We start from the raw sequence: 19512 nt of genomic DNA on the forward strand, positions 1-19512 counted from the left end.
CCTTAAGAGCGTAGACCCACAATTGCTATCTCACATGTGGCAAAATGTGAAAATAAATGGAACAGTAAAATAAAACAGATAAGACTGAAAAAAAGGATTGTGCTGCATTATTGAACAGCAAACTTGATGAAAGTTCAGTTTAGGGTTGTCTGCTAATGGTTTATCACAGCTCTACACACAGATTATGTCAGATTTGGGGGTAAATGGTGGCTACCATCTCTTTAAAATTGTTAGTGTCATTACATTAGCCACTGGAAAGTAAGGTTAGAATTTCTAATTCAGATGAATTGGTTGTCAGTCGGAGTGATGAGTATGCCATCTAAATAGAGTCTAATACACTAAGGAAGAGAGTGCTTGTATCCACACTGCAATATAGTCAGCAACAACAGGGTACAGACACTGTGTACATGTTCCTCTTGATCTCTGAACAGTAGAAAAACATTATTTTTACATGAAGGGGCAATAAAAAGATCATGATGAGTCAGTGTAGCTTTATTATTTTAGAATTGCCCTCGTTGACTCCCTTCAATACATCCCCCTTCTGAGAAGCTCCATGGTGTCCGTGCTCACCGAACACAGCCTCTGGCCCAGCTTTTTCAAGAGGCCCAAGATGAATATGATAGCAGTTCAGGACATGACTCATGGATGGCCAGAGCAAACACCATAGATCTTCTCGGCAACATGCAAAACAGGGGAGGCGTGTGTGCACAGGGGGGCAGTACGGTCACGCGAACAGCTGGAGCATTTCACTGGAAACCAGCTGAAACTGGCAAACTGAAACAGGATGGGGAAATACTGCTGCTCCTACATCTAACACAACTACATTTTATGCAACAGATTATTCTGATATTCTTCACACTGAATGTGTGCTAAAGAAATATGGCTAAACAGCGTCATAAGTGTCACAGATGGTAAAAGAAGGGATTATTTAAATATTTGTTTTATTAGTTAGTAAAATGGGTTTTGTTTGATCTATGGATTATTGTTTAATTGGGTTTTATATTTTTTGTTAATGGCCAGTCACACATTTTTTTAGTGGTGCACCCCCAGGGGGAATCCTCGTCACAGTTGGTGATGACATACCGCACATGACAACCAGTGCTTTCCATACTGTGGGGCCCACAGCCACGCTCTTCGCTGTGACACACTCTTTTAACACCACGCAGCAGCCTGCACTTACTTGGTGATCTTGAATATCCTCAGCAGCCTCAGAGCCCTCAGGACGCTGATGCCGAAGGACATGCCAGGACGGAAGAAGCCCCACACCACTTCAAAGATGCTGCCGACAATCACCTGTAAAACAGTCACAGCCACAGATGTGTTCAGTAGGGCAGCGGTTTCCAAACTTCTTCCCCACCTGGGCCGGTCAAGATATACATTCACCAGTGCTTAGGAACCACTAGGGAATAAGAAAGGTGACAAACTGAAGAAGACCAATCTTTTTGTTGCTGATAGCATATTGATCTGATGTCTTCTGTGTATTTCTTGCAGGAGCCCAGGTGTGTTGCTCCAGCAAAGTGGCCCTTCCAGACTCCCACAAGCCTTTGCATGATGAAGTGCCTCCTAAGAGCACCCCCTTTAATTTCCACTTGGGTTCTTTGGGTCCTTCATTCACTAGATCAGACCCTAATCTATGTCAGTCTATGACAACCGTGTTTCTAGTTAAGGTAGTGAAAGTAGACATAGAGTTCTCTTCAATAAACATTGGCTAAGAAAATAATTATATATTTATTATTTAAATGATATATATTTTTATATATTTATTATCATGGAAAGGAAATATCACTTTATAGGAAAGGGACAGTTAAATTGAAAAGTTTTTTCAAATACATTATATATATTATACATATATATATACAGTGAGGGAAAAAAGTATTTGATCCCATGCTGATTTTGTACGTTTGCCCACTGACATAGAAATGATCAGTCTATAATTTTAATGGTAGGTGTATTTTAACAGTGAGAGACAGAATAACAGCAAAAAAAAAAAAAAAAAACGCATTTCAAAAAAGTTATACATTGATTTGCATGTTAATGAGGGAAACAAGTATTTGATCCCCTATCAATCAGCAAGATTTCTGGCTCCCAGGTGTCTTTTATACAGGTAACGAGCTGAGATTAGGAGCACTCTCTTAAAGGGACTCTCCTAATCTCAACTCGTTACCTGTATAAAAGACACCTGTCCACAGAAGCAATCAATCAATCAGATTCCAAACTCTCCACCATGGCATTTTGGATTTTTTTGTTGTTATTCTGTCTCTCAGTGTTAAAATACACCTACCATTAAAATTATAGACTGATAATTTCTTTGTCAGTGGGCAAATGTACAAAATCAGCAGGGGATCAAATACTTTTTTTTCCCCCACTGTGCATCTTGCTACCCCAGCCAAGCATGCACACAGTGGTTTGCTTCCTGCTTCCTTTTATAGGGGAAGTGGTGGGCGGGGCTATGGCCATCAGGAGCCCTGCTGGCTTCTGGAGTTTGGAGTCTTGGAGGAGAGGTTTTGTATTCTCCTCCACTGAAAGACCCGCCCTGACCCCAGCCTTGCCTCTCACACTGCCACAATATATATATATATATATATATATATATATATATATATATATATATATATATGTGTGTGTATGTATATATATATATATATATATATATATATATATATATATATGCGCAGTTTAACTCTACTTTGGATTTATATAACAAGGCCATTATTGCTTATTCCTAGTGTGGTGATATGGAAATACTAGATAAGACAGCAAAAAGGCAGCAACTATTTTGCTATTTCTATGCATAAATTAACTACCGTCGTGTTTCCAAGTTATACTGTTATTTGTGACAGTTAAGATGTCAAGAAAGCCAACAGCGACACAACACACAAGGCAGGCTTTTAAATGTGACTGTTACCATCATTAATACAGGCTGTTGCTTGTGTGTCGTAAAGGTAAGAGCTAACAGGCCTTAAAGTGTAGTCCTACATAAAAACAGCGCCAGGACTGGATGACACCTGCCTTCACGAATTCGAGTTTTCTCTGAAGTGTCTGCTATCCAAACCACTCTTTAGCTACTCATACATTGTCAGCACTTGTGTATATAAGAATTGCGGTTACCACTAATATTACAGTACTTAGTTAATGCATGAGTTTCTGCTAATTGTTATACTAACAATCAAAAGGATATATATGGTGCTTCTGAAATAACAGCTAATTGAGAAATGCGGTTTTACAATGTGTGGAGCAAAAAAGATAAAATAAAAACAGAGTAAGTGTTATATAAGTACATATGCAGTGTTTAATTAAGTACTAGATATTGTAGCATTATAAAACTAATAGACAGGTCTTGCGTTTGCATGGTAAATCAGGTGAGAAAAGGGGGCTCTTCCTCTCAAATGAAGTTAAAGCTGACAAAAAAGACTAATCCGACAACTTCCCGAATGTACTTCAGTTTCGTCCAGCCCTTCCCTTTTTCAGCCCTCCCCTTACGGTGTCCTGTCAGTCACAGCTTGTAAAACAAAGACACACATGAGGAAAAAAGAGAAATGAATGAACTCACTCCGCAGTCAAAGCAGTTGAAAGATGAGTGGAAGTAGAGTCTGGGTCCCAGGCCATACATTTTTAAAAACATCTCGGTGAGAAAAAGACCCAGAAAAAGGAATTCTGCATAGTCTGCAAAAAAACAAATACAAAGATCAACATTATCAACACTACAGTACTGGAATCAGCATTTGAGTCTGAACACCACCTCACTAGATATGCTGTTTTTAATCTCCTCTTTCAAATCAAAAATGAATCCCTGATCCTCCTTATGTAACAGCAATGGATATTTGATGGCGTTTTCAATTATGCAGTTGATTTCCCTGTGTGATTATTCATATTGTTTTACAACATGGACAACTTTAAAGCTGAGGAGGGAAGCAACAGGTACTAAATTGAAAAGGAAAAAAAGGTAACACTTTACAATAAGGTACCATAATCCCTCGTGAATTAAATATGAATGCTGGTAGGCTTTCATAAGGCTGGTGAGTGCGGGCGGCCCTGAGTCTCCCTGACTTACACAGGAAGGTGGACAGCCACTCGGGCTGGTTGTGGTGCACGATGGCCACACAAAGCGTGTTCAGCGCCACCAGGCTCAGGACCGTCCAGTAGAAAGTGTGCGTCTTCACCATGCGGCGGATGGAGATGCGAAGCATACGTTCCTTCCGGCGGAAGTAGGATGCCCCACCGAACTTGGCACTCTTAATGCTGGCCCTGGCTAGAGGAATACCTGCAGACACAGATGTACAAGACACAGAGAGAGAGAGAGAGAGAGGGAGAGAGACTTGGTGAGAAGTTGAACTGAGGGTAAAAAAATAAGATTTACACCCACAATATGGAGCCATATGCCATAACGTTTTTTACATGTGTGTCCTCGAGGTGGCTTTACTTTGCTCTACTGCTGAAAGCACTCGACAAAACAGTCGATCACACACTTTTAAATTGCTTCCATTCATGAATTTCTGGAAAATGGTTGTGTCATTCTTTGCAGAGAAAATGTTTTTTTATTTGAAAAGACTTTCAAAGTGTGTTTTTGTTTTGTTTTTGTGGCCTTTAACTCCCTTCCAAAGCCCAAGAGAGATGCAGACATCAAGCATGCGTCGCCTGCAGTGTATTTCACAAACAGCTTTCCACATGGGGAATGCAAATCGTTTAGACCTCCTCTTCACCCATTATAATCATTACATTTCCTTCTGTCTGTCTCTTGACTGACAAAAAACAAATGTGAAAACAGGATATAAGCAAAGGTCTTTTCATAAAACCATGACAACAGTGCCAAATGACATTATGACTGAGTCTCACAGCTAAACTAAGACCAAGCACGTTGCATTTTCAACTTGGTTTCACTGAATAATTCAATATGCTGTGATTGAATGTATGTACAGTTGGATCTGGTAGGTATGGGAGTATGGGAGTATAACAGAAAGGACAAAAGAAAAGCACTCAATGGCCATTGCAGTAAACAACTTCCTGCCAAACAGAAAAGAAGGATTATAACTTTACCTTCGAACACCCACCAAAGCAAAATGATTAAATCGGTAGAACAGTGTATGTGGGGGATTATCAGCTCTTGTCCTTGAGAACCCCAATACAGTGGGTTTTATAACATCAATATAACATCATCAGTGTACAGAGACTGCATTGTGATCAATCAAGTGGGTGTTTTGTTCAATTCAGTCATTCAGAGAACATTTTGAATGAACAGCTGAACACCCATTCAGTCCTCAGGACCAGATATAACCTAACAGATTAACAGACTGGCTTCATTACTCAAACTCCATATGATCTTAGTGGTTAGAAACTGGTGATGGAAGTGGATTAACTGGATTGGGTCTCTCTGGGACCAGTGCTGGACACCCTTGGAGTTTGTCATGTTAGAGTAGGGGGTGAAATGTAAGCTATTCCAATGTACAACAAACAAACAGACATGTTCACACTCACCCACAGAAGATATGTCAGCGTATTGATCTTCACTGGGCTCCCGGCGCATGGTGTCCAGGCCCATACGGCTTTTTTTGATAGTTGCTCTTCTAAGCACTAAGAAGAGGGGGGGGGGGGGGGGGGGGAGTGCAGATGAATTCACAGCCTATTGAAATGTGTGATTAACACAACAAGTATCTTTGTGTCATAAAACAGCACCTCTCTGCACCTAACTCAGCCAATAAAGTTAAAAACATACATCCCTGCATCACAACATGGACCACACTCTCATGACCTCATGGTCCCACTCAACATGACTGGGCTCTGTTACTCTCGTGCTTTAAATGAAAACACCCTGTCCATGCTCAACTATGCCCATGAGAAATAAAGACCTACTTTAGAGTTAAAATGCAACAAAAAGTGTAATCTAGCTATTCTCAGTATGGGTGTGAGGTGGACCTGGGCTGGGCTGCACCAGATGTACTAACGTAGTTCAGATACACTGTAAGTCTTTTCGAACTTTGATTTCATGCATTAATACATTTTCACGGCAATATAATGGAAGACTTTAACTCTAAAGACTCTAAGTTGTTACTTAGAACTTAGGCATACCTTCAAAAAGGTATAAACTGTTTGTAGAAGATTGCTATGAACACAAAGGCAAGAGTAGACATCCTGAAAAACACTTGGGATTCTCCACTTTTAAGATTTATTTTCTTGGCCCTGTCACAAACAGAGAAACTAGTAAATTGTTGTTCTTTTGCAAAATATTGATCTATTTATCTTTTAAATGGTAAAACAAATGGAAACCGTTATCTGCCTGCATTTATTCATGTTTGAAACCAGGTAACCCTCATAATGAAGCCCACACAAAAAAACGTAATATGTTGAGAGACTTGAGAGCAGTCTTGTAAAGATAGAGGGAGTGTCTCAATGTGTTTATTTGCTTTACAGGCTAATATAATTAATTAAAACATTTACTGCTTTCGACAGCACTCATCTAATCATGTAAATCAGATATTTCAGGAGCTGTAGTCATATATACACACACACAAATTTAAATAATCATTAAACTCATTAGACATTTAATTTGACTTGATTTGTAATGTGGCTGAATGGCAGTAAAGTGATACAGGATTGTTTTCCAGTTTTGTTTAGAAAACTAAATACAATTAAATTGCGTATTTTCTTTTCACACAAAACTTGAAAAAGCAAGTAACCTGAAAAAGTAACAGTTAATTTTTGTCAGATTTTGCAAACATGCTAATATTTCCCCCATGAAATGATGCTGTTTTCTAAGAGCACAGGATCAATACCAGGTTTGTTCTAACTGTAGTTTAAAGTCATATTTCAGTGTGGTGGATACATTCACATAAAGCAAATGTCCTAAAATGCAAAACAAACTTTGACTTTATTCATATATTTAGGTTCTTTATTAACATAAAACATAAAAAAGTATAACAAAGTATAATAAATATAATAAATTACAATTAATTACATGCCTTTGATACACAAACACACAGACATATCTTTATATTGTTGAAATAATATATCTTAAGTAAGCAATTGCCACAAAGCATTTCTTCAAAAATGTTTTCATCCCCTTAATTTTGATGTCAACATCCTCACTGTTGATTAGCAGCTTCTATAAAACAAACACGTAATTTCCTTTCTTACTTATGATAAACTAACTATGTTCTTTGGAGCAACTGTAAGAAGCACTGGTGCAATGGAAACTAGTGACCAAGTAGTTATAAACTAACCAATAACATTTAAATAATTAGTATTGGCGTAATGAGTGAATTCAACCGACGGACATAAGCATAGCTGGTGCAACACAGCCCTGGTGTTTTAGGTCAGTGCTAAACCAGGAACAAATAGATAAGATTTACAAAACCTTAACATATACACGTAACATATTACTATATATGTGTGTGTATAAACTTAAGAAATACTTGTGGAACACTAACATTTTATATTATATCATGTACACATGCAAGATTATACAATTTATTTTAAAGTAGTTGTCCATTCAGTTGCACAAACATACTCACTCTTGGTAGCAAATCAAATGCACAATTATGGATCAGTGGACAGATTTACATATTTTCATGAAAGGTATTGCTAATTATTTATTAATAAATAACCTTTGGGAGCAATAAGGAGCCTCTTAGAAATATCTCCTCACAACAGGTGGTCGATATGTGGGTCCAGTATAATACAAACTAAAGTTATCATTTTCACAACAGCACTTATTTCTCATTAAACTGTGACACTTAATTCTTGTTGATGTATTACTGAATTAAACCACAGCACGCCAAATTCCACCAGAAGTAAACTTATATGAAAAATTGTTAAAATACACAGTTTTGTGTGAAGCTTTGTCTGCCTCTCTGGAACACATCTCGTGTGAAAAGGGAAAACACTCTGGTTACAACCACTAAGGAAGCACTGAACACATTCCTTTGGCAAGCTTTATGTGGAGAACCGGGCTGTAATATGTCAAAATATTCTGTATGTCTTTCCTTCGAACCACAACAGAAAATTGAAAACATAACACTGGAAATTAGAAAGCAAGGCTGACGCTGTCTCTCTCATCTCCTTTTCCTAAATTGCTGCTGCGAATCGGCTCGGCGAGACAGGAAGCCACTGGGGTGTTTGTTACATTAGCAATGTCAACTGCAATTGTAAATTAAGTGTACTTTTTGTTTTTGCACATGTCATTATACATATGTAGCTTGGTTCCCTTATATAGATACGCAACTAAATAAATACATAACTGATGGAATAAACAAACTAACCGATGTATAAAAAGGAAAAGCCAGGAGAGCACCAGTAATCCCAGCTTTATCTCCACTGTTACTGTTTCCAAGGCAACCCCAGTGCACTCCTTAATCAAAGCAATTACTTAATATTTATTCCACTGGAACAGCTGTACATTACATCCACATGGGGCCATTCTTTACAAATACCATCACACAGCTAAGAAAGCATATGTGTGCTCCTCTTTCTATATATAGATATGTGAAACATGGCAATTCAATATTGACTTTAATTTAGTGGAGTGGTTTAAAGGGGGGATGCCGCGAGAAAATTGGAGATTAGAAGTTGTTCTTTACCATGGTTACCATCCGTATTCCGTTCAGGCAGCATGTCGGGAGCTGTCAATCAACATTCAATAAAAATGTTGTTGGTATGTTTGGGAAAAAAAAAAAAAAGAAAATGACATGCTTCAGTTTATAGGATCAAATGTGTGTACATATTCACACACACAAATATATATACAGTATATATGAACAAGAGAATGTTACTGAAGCAGAACTGCGAAAGGAAAAGTCAGAAAAAAATATAATAATATGATTATTATCCAATTATTACAAATGCCCAAAGCAAATGACCTTTTTTTGGCTGGCAGATCAAAAGCTTAGCCATACAGACTTTCAAGCCAAGCCCTCTGGGAAAGCATATGAGTGAAAACTCAAAGGCAAGCATCCCAACAGTCCTTGATGAAATCATATATACAAATCCAAGCTCTGTAAGAGACGAGGTGTTATTTACTGTGAGTTACTGCAAACGTTTCTTAGAGAAAAATCTGCCCTTTTCTCGCAAATCATAACTTTGCCAGCTCAATATACATTGTGCAGAGTTAGGAGAGGCCTCCAGCTGAGGTCAGCAATGATTCTGTGACCTTCAAGCTGTCTTGCTATTGGATATTTTCTTTGGTATGGATTTCCACGCTGGCATCAGTGCCATGAAGAGAGAAGGGCATTCCTGCAGAGCCTGGGCCCAAGGACTCACAGATGGCTGGCTGCACTTTCTACTGCTCTGTAGACCAGCCTGGAACAAAGAACTTGGAGGAAGGCCAGGGAATCCCCGGGATGACAGTTGAGGTCAGTCACCAGGAGGAACGAGGTGTTCTTCACCTGCATAGAAGCTGCTGTACTCAAGTCTGTGCCCTTGTGATATGGAAGCTAGGTGACACGATATGGAGCAAGATCTCACACTGATGATGAGCTAGTCTACAATATGCTGAGCATCCTGATAACTGTCTACTTGGAACAAACGATGCAAGTACACCTGATCAAAGAGCACGCCCAAAGCTTGCCCTTGCTCAAGAGTTGCACAACGAACGTGGAAATGCCACAGACATTGTGCCCTCTGACAAATAATGGCCTAAAGCTCCCAATGGGCAACCGGATATCCATGCACTTCCTCTGGATTCTAATGTCGATCACACCAATAACAGTGAAGATTAGGGTTAAGGATGGGTTTACATAATGGGGTTGGGGTTGACATGTGATCAGCAGCAGAACTCAGAGGAAAAGCATGAGATATGCCGGTGGTGTTCCTCTGGGAATCCAACATTAATTCATTAGGAATTATTGAAATATATTACCAGCCCGGTCAAGTACATAGAAAGTTTGCACTCAAGTCCCCTAGTATATTTGAACACACTTAATTCAACAGCTAACCCTAACCCTAACCCAATACACCCAGAGGAACCTGGGTGCACCCAGTGTTTTAGCCCTTCAATTGTCTATCCTGCCCTTGGCCCCTTGCTAACCATCCATAAACATGTGCAGCCAGATAATGCTGTGTACATATCAGTTATACAGATAGACACCCTCTAACATTGTGGACCTAACACAATATACAAAGTGTATAAGTAGACCCTCTCATAGAACAGGCCCTGGCAGGCTACAAATACAGTAACAATTTATCACATACTAGTAAGAACTGAAAAGTTCAAATACTGTTCAATCTGAAACAGGCCATTCTGGGCATTTTGCGATTATTTCCTCATCTGACTTTCTCCATTACAATTCTATTGAAAATTGTATTATTTATTATGAATGCTTTCCTTTTGATATGTCTAGATTCAGTTTGGAATTTAAATGGACAGCTAGCTAGAACTGGTGTGGACTTTCATTAAGTGTCATCTGTATTACTGTCTGTCCTCTCTCTTTCTGCCAAAAAGTGAATTTGCAGTCTGCTTTGCATCAGAGATATTTGCGTAAGACTTATGTGACAGGAAGCAGTAGCAGAAAGGCCTGGTAGCAGCAAAAGATGGATGACTTTGCCACAGATAACAGAGGTGTTGGTATAATATAATATAATGACTAAGAGCACTTCTCAATTGAACCATAATGCGCTTGCAAAAGCAGAGGAGAGCCTGAGATTGAAAAACAAGGAACATAAGTGATCATCTGTATTTTTCATAACTACCACATTGATCAAGTTCGACTCCAATTATAGTCCTACTTTCAGAAAGGAATAAAGCCATTGCAATGTCATGATCCTTAAGTGAAATGCATTACTGCAGTCGATGGTGGAGAAAGTACTGCTCTTCATATATTCTGGCTGGTTTATGCTATAATCATTTCAATGCCTTTAAATACTGTTTAGTTTTGATCAATTTGAAGGTGAGTCATAAGGCATAAACCAGCAAACAGATAATATAAGTCAACATGATGTTTTCAAAGCATATTTCTTTACGCATGATTATTTTTTGTCTCATGCCTGGTATATCTTATACAGCTAGCAAAGGCTAATGGATGCTGGATGTGTTCAGTTCTTGTAGGCAGAGAGCAGGCAAGATACATTCTCCCAGCCCCCTTCCCATTTGTCGTAATCCTCAGCAGCAGTGACACACTCTGTGAAGAGTTTTCTCATGTAGACTGAAGACCAAAGGCTAACCCAAGAGTATGGAAGATTTGTACGAGGTGTACATGATTTAAGCAGGTGTGCTGGGTTTCATCATGGAACAAAATAAATATGGCAGACAGAAGAGAAGTAAATCAAGATGAAGGGAAAAAATGTTATGACTATGTAATAGGTTCCAAAACTGGTCCTCACTGGCACATCTAACTTTACCATCTTAGGTGATCCGAGTGTATCTGGCTGTGGTGGCTCGGTGTGAGGCAGCTTGTGTGGAGATTGATGTTTACTGGAGACGCACTGTGTTTCAATGAGTTATTGAACATGGCAGGGCAGAGACAATGGCACCACCGAGAGAAATCTCTTATTTCCCATTTTCCAATATAGCCGAGCTGTATAAACTAGCCGATGATTAACTGGATTGCAATCCATTCGCTCAGTTCTTATCATATCTCTTGTACCATAAAGCAAACAGATTTTTAATGGCTTTTATTTTCTTTTTGTGGCTGCTTGAGGTGACAGGAAGTGCAAGAGAAAATACAGAAGTTTTTGTTTCTCATTAAATACACCTAAATGATTTTAGTGATTATAAATTAGAGTGCATAAGAAAACAAGAACAAAAAGCACCATACAAAGGATATGTATACATTTTCTATGTTGAGATGAACTGAATATAAATACAGGTTCACAATCCCTTATGTGAAACCCTTGGGGTCAGATGTGTTTCGGTATTCTGAATTATTTGGATTTCAGAAAGGTAGTGCAGTGTATGTACTGTATAATATGGTAACACCCCATCACAGTCTGTGGCAGAACCCTGTATGCAAACACATTAATATTTTTTGCAGTAAATGTTCAATAAAACTTAAAAAATAAAAATAAAAGAGGCACATGTGACTGCTAGGAGCGCTGAGAAACAACTAACAGCACACACCAGAGGCGTCGCTAGGAGTGGACAATCACGGTTAAAGCTCTTTATCTATTCTATTCAGCCCCAGATCTTTTTGATTATAAATGTATTATATATTTTTTCCATTGTCGGTTGGCTATCAAAAGGCTGCGCACTGCGCAACGCAGCTCTCCCTCCCTCTAGCTCTCGCACACTCGCCCTCTTTGCTGGAGTCATTAGTTGGATACATGCAATAATATAACAGCAGGAGTGACAGGAGAGACACCTCCTTAGTTGACTGTTTTGGAGTTTCCCCAAAGTTTTTCTACAATCGGATTGGTCAGCTGAATCTATCATATCATGATGCTGCGTATTATACAGTAGGTTAGGTTATATGGTTGTTTTTCTGAACTTTGTGGTTAGTTAGTTATTATGATACATAATTTTGAGTCGTTTTTGCCCCTCTTGCAAGCGGTTGAGTGGGGCATATGATATGGTGTGTTGACAATATGCCATAGTGTCAAAATGTTTACACCCTACTTGCATATCTTGTATTTTCCATCATCATGGCCCATTACGGGATCATTACATTACCCTGTCAGGACCTATTTTTCATAAAATGTTTTGTGTTACAATGAAGCAATACAATAACATGATTGTTTAACAGTACAATAGTCTACAATAGTGTATGCAGTCTAGGCATCTCAGCAGTTACTGTCACAGAACTTAATTCACTGTTAAAACAATGTTCTTGTATGGTGGCTGATAGGTGTAAAAAAGTGCACCAGATTGATGCATTTAGTTGTTGAAAATCTTTTTTTTTTCCCTAATTGGAATGGGACTCCCGGCTAATCCCCCAATGCCATCAAATACTAGCAATGCCTCAGTTTTCAGAGCTTTTCAGACCGTGAAATTGTGGATATGGGATTGTGGACCTGTATAGTGTAGTTCTTAATAAACAAACAGAAATAAATGTATCTTGTCTTTCAATATACATTAATTGCCGTTTTTCCTTTACCTGTCAATATTAACCCAAACAATCAAACATACAGGAAATATAACATCCTTCACATAAAGAAATATGGCTATAGCTTTAGGCCCTAGGATGCCAGTGGATCCAGTGAATACGGGTTAGTAGATGTTTTCAATCAGTGCCTAAAGATAATATTTGCCTTGAAAAATGAAATAAATAATTGGCAGCTTGAAGTAAAAACTTCAAGACACTAGGGGTTAGATGTACTAATAAAGGCCAGTCACAGCGTAAATATATGTCATAATTTTTTATTTGAAATGAAAATATGTTAATGAAGACAATCAGACAATACCGATTTATATACTTGACCCCATCCGTGTGTGAGAAGCATTGTGTAAGCTTCATGACATCAGGAAATAAATAGGGCAGCTGGATTTTGTACATCTGATGTACATGGCGGACCACACAACTCCAGGCTGGTCCTGAGCACCACGGAGCTTACGAAGAAACACAGGGTGGATAATAGTCTCCCCATTGCAGGGATAGCATTGTCATCTTTCCATCCAGTAGCTCAATAATTGTGTGGCTGGCGAGTACCTGTTCCTGATTTGATTTATTGATCTTGGTAAGGTAATTATGTGTTTTTACCACATTTCCTTTGAAAGGATTGCTGATGGCAACATGCTTTCCACAGTTCTTAACTAACTGACACAATTGTAAGTGTCTTTTAGCCTGGCAGCTTTAGCACATCTCATATTAATAAGCAGAACATCTCATTTACACACTCTCCACCCCAGAATTAAATATTAATCAATGGTGTAACCGGAAAGACCAAATATTTACGCAAAACAGATCTAGTATAAACCACGCAAAGGTTTAGTACATGTCACCTGACATTTCTACCTCGTTTCTGACAGGTTTACGACTCTTAAACATGCGCAATCCATTCCCACATCTGGCCCCAACTGTCAAATGCCTGGATTGCTGATCCCTGATCTATACCCTGGATTGTTTCAATTTGTTCATGGTGTCACACTCACAGATTCCTGGGCAAAAGTTGCTTAACCAGGTTGTGTTGTGGTCACAAAATAACCCCCCCACCCCCGATCTGTTGAATTCTATATCTCAGCAGTGTTCACGGATTAGGTGTATCAGAAGTAAAAGCCCCTGCTTCAAAGGAAAACACTCTGATGTCAATTCTGTTTCAATAGAAAGAGAAATGTCATTTAAAATGTGCATTCAAATGGAAAATGAGTTGCTGGACATGCATATGCGACACTAACTGCCTGACACAGACACACAACAACAATGAGAGATAGGTGAGCATTGAACCCACCATATTAGACAGTAGCACAGTGTGGAAGCTACATTCTTAAAGCTTTTTTACAAATTTAAAAGAAATGGGCAAATCTTACCATCTAAAGCAGACGTCCCTGAATTTTTGTTTTCTTCTGCCAGCATCACCTCCTCTGTTCAGGTAGAAACAAACACACGGAGAAAAGCAAAGCACACGAGACTAAAAGATGAGTCAAAGTGGCCTATGAAACTTGAAAGAAAAAACACACATATCATTGCTAATATCATCAATGACAAAAGATTGATGTGCATTACAGGTGTCCTGAGTGATACAGTGGTCTTCTTCAGATGACAAGAGAGATGGACAAGTCTCTCTGTGGTTTGTGCTGCTTTGGAACGAAATTGTGACTGGCCCTGAAAAATAATCCCAAATGAACTCAACTCTCCTACTGGGCCTCGATAAAACACTTCATATGTTGTACCTGCGTGTTACCCATCACAAGCCCTGAGCCTGTATAAAAATGCACATTATTAAATGATGCTTTACAAGCCTAAGTTGTCAGATCTGCCCAACACCATGTTGCCTTCTGAAAGCCAAGTGTAGGAAACATCCATGTCTCCTGAAAAAGCAATTAAACATCGCCCAGCTGACTCTTTCCCAACTAATCTGCACTGTATGTCATATTCATACCAAACTGTGTTGAAGAAGGAAAAAAGGTGACTGTTCTTCACTTTGTTTGCTCCCACACTTGGGTCCTCGCTTGCATATATATAGACTGCTCATCAAGTTAAGTGGCCTTTAAAAAATCTGTAAACGAAGAACCTGTGTGCAGTTATGATTTAATCTGCTTATTTTTGTTAATGCCAGACTTTTGTTTTCAGAAGCATCTTATCTTAACCGAGGAAGACTGTGTTTCCAAGCACGTGGCTTCCATAAGATCTCAGTTATGGCATTATGAATTATTCCAAATGATCTCACTTGTTGTATTGTAGATGACAGAGAGTGCTTCATATGGGGAAAAGGCTTTTGTAAACTTGTAAACTGCCTGATAAATCCTATACTTCTCTCTTCTTTGGATAATTGTTACACTATCCTTTTTTAATATCAATAATGTCAAAATACATGTAATAGATGTTTTTCATAGAAGGAATAAGTGTTTAAAAAGTTAAATAACAACAGTGACCATGCGCTGGTCAGGTCCAGCTCTTGGTGTGATTGACAGGGACTCTTGCTGCCTTGACGGTACCTGCTCGGTCAATCCAGGCTCGGTAGCCGTTCAGTTCACGCTCGATTTGCTGTTGTCTGCGCAGCTTCATGAATGCCCTGCGGTTCTCCACTCGCTCCCTTTCTTTGGCGAACTCTCTGCGGGAAGAGGAGAAAATGCCTTAGGGAATCTCTGGCTGTTGTCTGTAATTACAGTGTCATATCACGTAGTTTGAAAAAGGAATACTATCTGATACAGGTGAATGGTTCTTTTTTTTTTAAGTGGCATACTTTAAGGAGTGCAGTTTTATTTTAGAGTGACAGAACTGCTGAAAGTTGCTTATACAGTGGATTTACCAAAATAAAACCTTCAACCACATGCAATAAAGGGTCATTTAGCAGACAGTTTTATTCAATGCAATTCTTGGAGGCTGCAAGACGATGTATCAACCAGAACTTTTAAAATCCTTGAAACAGAATTATTATTATTATTATTATTATTATTATTATTATTATTATTATTATTATTATTATTATTATTAGTAGTAGTAGTAGTAGTAGTAGTAGTAGTAGTACTTAGATATAAACATTCAACTTTGATATGATGATTTAATACAATCAGGGTAAGAGGTGTGTTTGTTAATTTTAAGCAACAAATTCAAGTCAACGTCAAACTTCTATTACAAACCAGGGGCTTCCACTTACCCTGAAAGAACTCCCAGCACAAGGTTTAGTACAAAAAAGGACCCAATGATAATAAGAGGGATAAAATACAGCCAGTTCCAGGTAGGGCCTAAGGCATCATTGGTCTATGAGGGAAAACAAAGGCAACATGAGGTCAATCATTTGTATTTCTATGAAGTACATCCTGCGCACAACCCCACTCCACAGCTGTGAGGTCCTCGCATTTCAGGTTATCAGAAACAGCAGGATTGCAAGGAAGAAGCTTTTCGCTTTGCAGCTTGATTTCATAATTTATTTTCTCGTTTAATATTTAACTCTCTCTCTCATATATATAAAAACGTAAGGAGTCCAGCTGGTATGATTTAATTTTCCTTTAGGTTTGTACTCAACCACTGCATATCAATTGAGCATAGTTCTCCTCACATTCTACTGTGTGTGCAGAATAGTGATTCAAAAAGTAAAACAAGGATCCACTTCAAGTATCCTTCAGTCAGTGCCTCTCTTATGTTTTCTTGATATTGCAACCAAATAGACAAAACAATAGTGTGTAACATCTCCACTTAAAGACATTGTGTGCTCCCTCTCACTCCCAGTTCTCTGCCACCACTAAACCACCGGCTCACTGGAAATGGCTCACACTTGATTACTTAAATGACTTAATGCCATTTCTTTATGTATGTTGCAAAATTATTTATTGGAAATGAAATTGTGTGAAGTTGTGCAAATTACTCAGAACAACATGTGCAGCACCTACAGGAGAATTAATGGCATTTCTAATCCTGCAAAACACAAACACTAAGTGATGATTGGTCATTAAACACAGCATGATTGATGGTTATGTTTCGCCTGTCAGACTACAGTGCCTTCTGAAGCCAGAAAATGATCTGGCCAGTTGATTGACAGGCTGCTTATTACTGGTCTAAGATGTCATGTAGAGTAATAGTATAGTTACATTCTGGTTGAAGGAACATCACACCAGCAAACATGAGTAACTGGACTACTTGATAAGATTTTAATATAGATAACATTTTATCTTCTGGATTGGCCGCTATTATAAAACATGTTAAATTAGCAACCATTTTGAGAATCTGGAAAGAAGATGATAGATTGTATTGATGGTATATAGAATACTGTAAATATTGTAGTATTTTCTGTTATAGAGGGCATCTGGGGGCTGGCATGGGAAATGACCTGAAGCCTGGTTCACACAATATTCAAGTTTTAATTGTATATTTCCCTGTTAAATAAATATATACATGGGAGTAGGATGGTAATTTAAAAAGTAAAAACATAATAAAAGTGCCTCCAGCCTGTCAAATTAGCAGCGTGGAGCTTCTAAACGACTCGACTTTTTTTCCTATGAAATGATAGGCACATTCATTATTATGGAAAGTAATACCTACTATTGCCTACTGCTATGTCTGCCCCTAGTAAGGGCTGCAAAAATAAGTTAAAACCAGTCCCATGTTTCCACCGAGAAACCAACAGAGCCGTCGCCTGCGGCTGTGCTGTTTGAAGTCAAGCTCAAAGCCTCCGAACACTCAAGCACTATGTGAAGCCTGTCAAGTTTAAAACAGGCAAGTGTGCCATACAAGTCTTTTCTGCCATCACATGTTCACATGTTTCTTACTTCTTTTTCATTTTTAATCAGAGCACACACACACACAAACTCAATTTCTCACCACATACATCGTCTGCATTGTGCACCATGAATGTAAAATGCATACAAAGCCCAGGCAGAAGCATTTCTGCACAGCGTGGAGTTACTGATGTGCTTCAATGGAGGTCTAAGACACAGTGGTGCTTCCTACGACTTCCTTTCCAATGCATTCGAATCAAAGGTAACACATTCAAAGGTGAAGCAGAAAGCTTCGGCAATTAAAAAGATGTTTGGTGGTCTAAAGTCAGTTAGAGTCTTAGAAAACAACAATACTAACAACTACAGTAGAGGAAAAATGCCTTTGTGTCCAGGTTTCAGTCTTTAGTTTTTCAATAGCATTGTTCCCAGCTCTGAACGAGCCCTCAGACCGGCCCCTGTGGCCCCTGTGTGACCGTAGGCGGCTCAGAACAGAGCAAATACTGTTCTCGCCCCTGATCGTTCGTACAGAGGGACATGTTTTTAAATAAGTTCAACCTACCCGAGTGCTTTAAGTGTTGAATGCAATCACACACCCACAGGCACAGCGCAGTATAACAGGTTCACCCCAGACAGCACAGAATTAATTAATTTTTTAATACAATATTCATTATTTATTCAATTATTATTATTAAAATTGTTGTTATTATTGTTATTATTGAGTTTGGAACAATTCCTATATTTGTGCTTTCATAGAAATCTCACAACAGTAGACGAATGCATGCAATGCATCACAATGGACCGTGAGGTAATCAAACTGTTTTGTAGCAGATTTTTAAAGAGGGAAGTTTAAATTTATGTTGAAGGGTACAAGAGACGCAGATATAATTAAATGCTTTAGAAGATTCATCCCTGCTGCAGTATTGCAGAAAAGAGGTTTGTACAGTATTTCTTCTTTAGCACTACTGTCACTAGCCTGCATGACGCAAACAGGACATTTAATGAGGGAGTTTTATTTTTCTAACAGCCCCATTTGTACTCGTATCATTACATGCCGTTATAAGGGCAATGCAAATGAGTTGTTTGAGGATAAAAAGACACACTTCACTAGGGTAGTCTACTATTAGTGCTATTTGTCTCAGTCAGGGTCCTTCCCTCAAAGCAAGAGAATTCAGAACCTCCCTGTGGTATCCTTTTACATCATGATCTTCTGGACAAGCACATCATTAAAGCAACCAGCTTTGAAGGATTGGGGAGCACCTTTGTAAAGCTCTGAATGATGAGCCATTGACTAGAGGCAGAAGCAGAAAGCAAGACAGAAAACTACCTCAGAAGAGCTGCAGTTCAAACTGCTTACTAATAACATATGTAAAAGTCCAATGTTTTCAAAGCATTTATTTTTTAAATCATTACTTATTATTATTTATTTATTTTGGAGTCAAAGCATGAAGTAGAAAAGAAGCAAGACAGAATTATGGAATCATGGTTATAACTGAAAAGGGACACAGGAAATCAATCCAACTGTATTTGATGCGTTCAGTCTCTTCAGATCGTGTGTCGGGGATTAAGCATGCAGTGGAGGACGATTCCCTGGCATCCCTCGCAAATCAAATCAAATATATATTTCCCTCTGTCTCTCCCATTCTTTGAACTCCTTATCTAGTTGAAAAGTAAGTACTGAGTTAGGAGTCATGGGGGTTCTCATATGATACCTGGTCCTTCTTTTAAATGACACAAAAAAGCCGTTGAAATGAAAGCAGATGAAATCAAACCACTGTAAT

The 19512-nt window shown here is 38.6% G+C and overlaps 1 protein-coding gene across 1 annotated transcript in view; it reads right to left on the minus strand.

Annotated features, from left to right (window-relative positions):
* The window catches only part of cacna1ea (calcium channel, voltage-dependent, R type, alpha 1E subunit a), a 191879-nt gene that overhangs the window by 59948 nt on the left and 112419 nt on the right, over positions 1–19512 (minus strand). Inside the window, exons 7-13 of the mRNA XM_066692001.1 lie at positions 16177–16280; positions 15515–15630; positions 14387–14440; positions 5473–5568; positions 4052–4261; positions 3551–3663; positions 1181–1293 (exon numbers count right to left, since the gene is read on the minus strand). Coding sequence (XP_066548098.1) covers positions 1181–1293; positions 3551–3663; positions 4052–4261; positions 5473–5568; positions 14387–14440; positions 15515–15630; positions 16177–16280 — 806 coding nt within the window. The remainder of the gene's footprint in view (positions 1–1180; positions 1294–3550; positions 3664–4051; positions 4262–5472; positions 5569–14386; positions 14441–15514; positions 15631–16176; positions 16281–19512) is intronic.

Source organism: Amia ocellicauda, chromosome 19 (assembly GCF_036373705.1).
Source record: "Amia ocellicauda isolate fAmiCal2 chromosome 19, fAmiCal2.hap1, whole genome shotgun sequence".
Classification (NCBI taxonomy): Eukaryota; Metazoa; Chordata; class Actinopteri; order Amiiformes; family Amiidae; genus Amia; species Amia ocellicauda.